Raw genomic sequence first — 1,639 nt, forward strand, 5'->3', positions numbered from 1 at the left:
ATCATGACTAAAGTAACAGAACTGAAAGGAGTGGAAAGTGGGAGGTTACATCCTGAAGGACTGAGTACTTCTGTGAAATGGTGAGCTCCTCACATAGGAAGGTACTAATTGCTCATAGATTGACTGTGAGCCATCAGTGTGATGTGACCATGGGAAGGGTAAATGTATTAATCCAAGGATGCACCAGAGGATGATCCAGTGGAGATGAAATTGTTAATCCTTTGTGCAAGAGTCAGGCAAGTGTCAGACCCCATCTGGAATATGCACTACAGAAGAAAAATGGAAACAGTATAGAGATTGCTGTACACCACCTGTCTAAGAAGTGAAAAGAACATGACTTACCTGACACTAAAAATGATGGGAGATCTGAGTCCTCTCCGCTAAGGCATCTGTTAGGCAGGCAGCAAGGGAGAAGAGTTACTTAAGTCACAGGCCAAGACAGAGTGGTAGAAGCTGGCCATGAGAAAATTAAGGTGAGCTCATGAGAAGACTGTGTAGAACCCTTAGGTTGGTGAAGTGTGTAGCCTACTGGTAGACGCATGAAACAGAAGATGCTCAGCTGGCAATGACCTGGTGCCTGCTTGGTTCATGAAGAGTCTAGGGTGTATCCGCCCGTGCTAGATGGGAACTGGACTTGATGGCCATGTTCCAGGTGAGGAGCAGTGCCAGAGCCTCTAATACTAACTTATTCCACTTTTGTCTGCAGGAAACTGAAGTGCTGGAGGAGGAGAAGTCAGTGCTGCAAAAGGAGATTGCAGAGCTCCAGAAGGAGAAGGAGAAGCTGGAGTTTATGCTGGTGGCTCACAGCCCTGTGTGCAAAATCAGCCCTGAGGAACGTCGGAGCCCACCATCCAGCAGCCTCCAGAGTGTTCGGACTGGAGCGAGCGGAGCGGTGGTGGTGAAGCAGGAGCCTGTGGAGGAAGAGATCCCGTCTTCCTCTTTGGTCCTTGACAAAGCCCAGAGGTCTGTCATTAAGCCCATCAGCATTGCTGGAGGTTTTTATGGGGAGGAAGCACTCAACACTCCCATCGTGGTGACCTCAACACCAGCCATCACTCCTGGCTCCTCCAACTTGGTGTTCACCTACCCCAATGTGTTGGATCAGGAGTCTCCTCTCTCCCCGTCCGAGTCCTGCTCCAAAGCTCACCGGAGGAGCAGCAGCAGCGGTGACCAGTCCTCGGATTCCTTGAACTCTCCCACCTTGCTGGCGTTGTAATTCCCCTGCGGCCCCCCATTTTGCCAGTGTGTTACATCCCCCCCCAGCACCATGGGGGGAGCCACCCTCCATGGGATTAGAGACAGGCACAGGATCGTTCAAGCACAAGGGCAGCAAGAACAAGGATGGGGAAGCGCTGTAGCTCCAGGAAAGGAGAGTGAGGACCAACGCCAGCTCCCTGGAGGCAGGAAACGGCAAGGGTGGGACTGACGCGCCAGGACTGTTTGGAGAGGGTGATGTCCCCTCTGTAGGGACTGCCTATGGAAACCTCTTCACGGCCGTAGTGGACTTGGGGAGCGCTCCTGGCCAGGACTGAAGGCGAGCTGCAGACAGTTGCTAGTTGTCCCTTTCCTTTGTGAATTGATCTGATCGGTTGTGCTCTGTGCTTAGATCATTCTGGTTAGTTGATTTTACAACTTCTCT

General features: G+C 51.7%; 1 protein-coding gene across 1 annotated transcript in view; it reads left to right on the forward strand.

The window, feature by feature from the left end:
• FOSL2 (FOS like 2, AP-1 transcription factor subunit) overlaps positions 1–1,639 on the forward strand; it is an 11,817-nt gene that overhangs the window by 6,613 nt on the left and 3,565 nt on the right. Inside the window, exon 4 of the mRNA XM_009649302.2 lies at positions 707–1,615. Within this exon, the coding sequence (XP_009647597.1) occupies positions 707–1,216 (510 nt within the window). The 3' untranslated portion in view covers positions 1,217–1,615. The remainder of the gene's footprint in view (positions 1–706; positions 1,616–1,639) is intronic.

The sequence above is a fragment of the Egretta garzetta genome, unplaced genomic scaffold (genome assembly GCF_000687185.1).
Source record: "Egretta garzetta isolate BGI_Z169 unplaced genomic scaffold, ASM68718v1 scaffold561, whole genome shotgun sequence".
NCBI classification, from domain to species: Eukaryota; Metazoa; Chordata; class Aves; order Pelecaniformes; family Ardeidae; genus Egretta; species Egretta garzetta.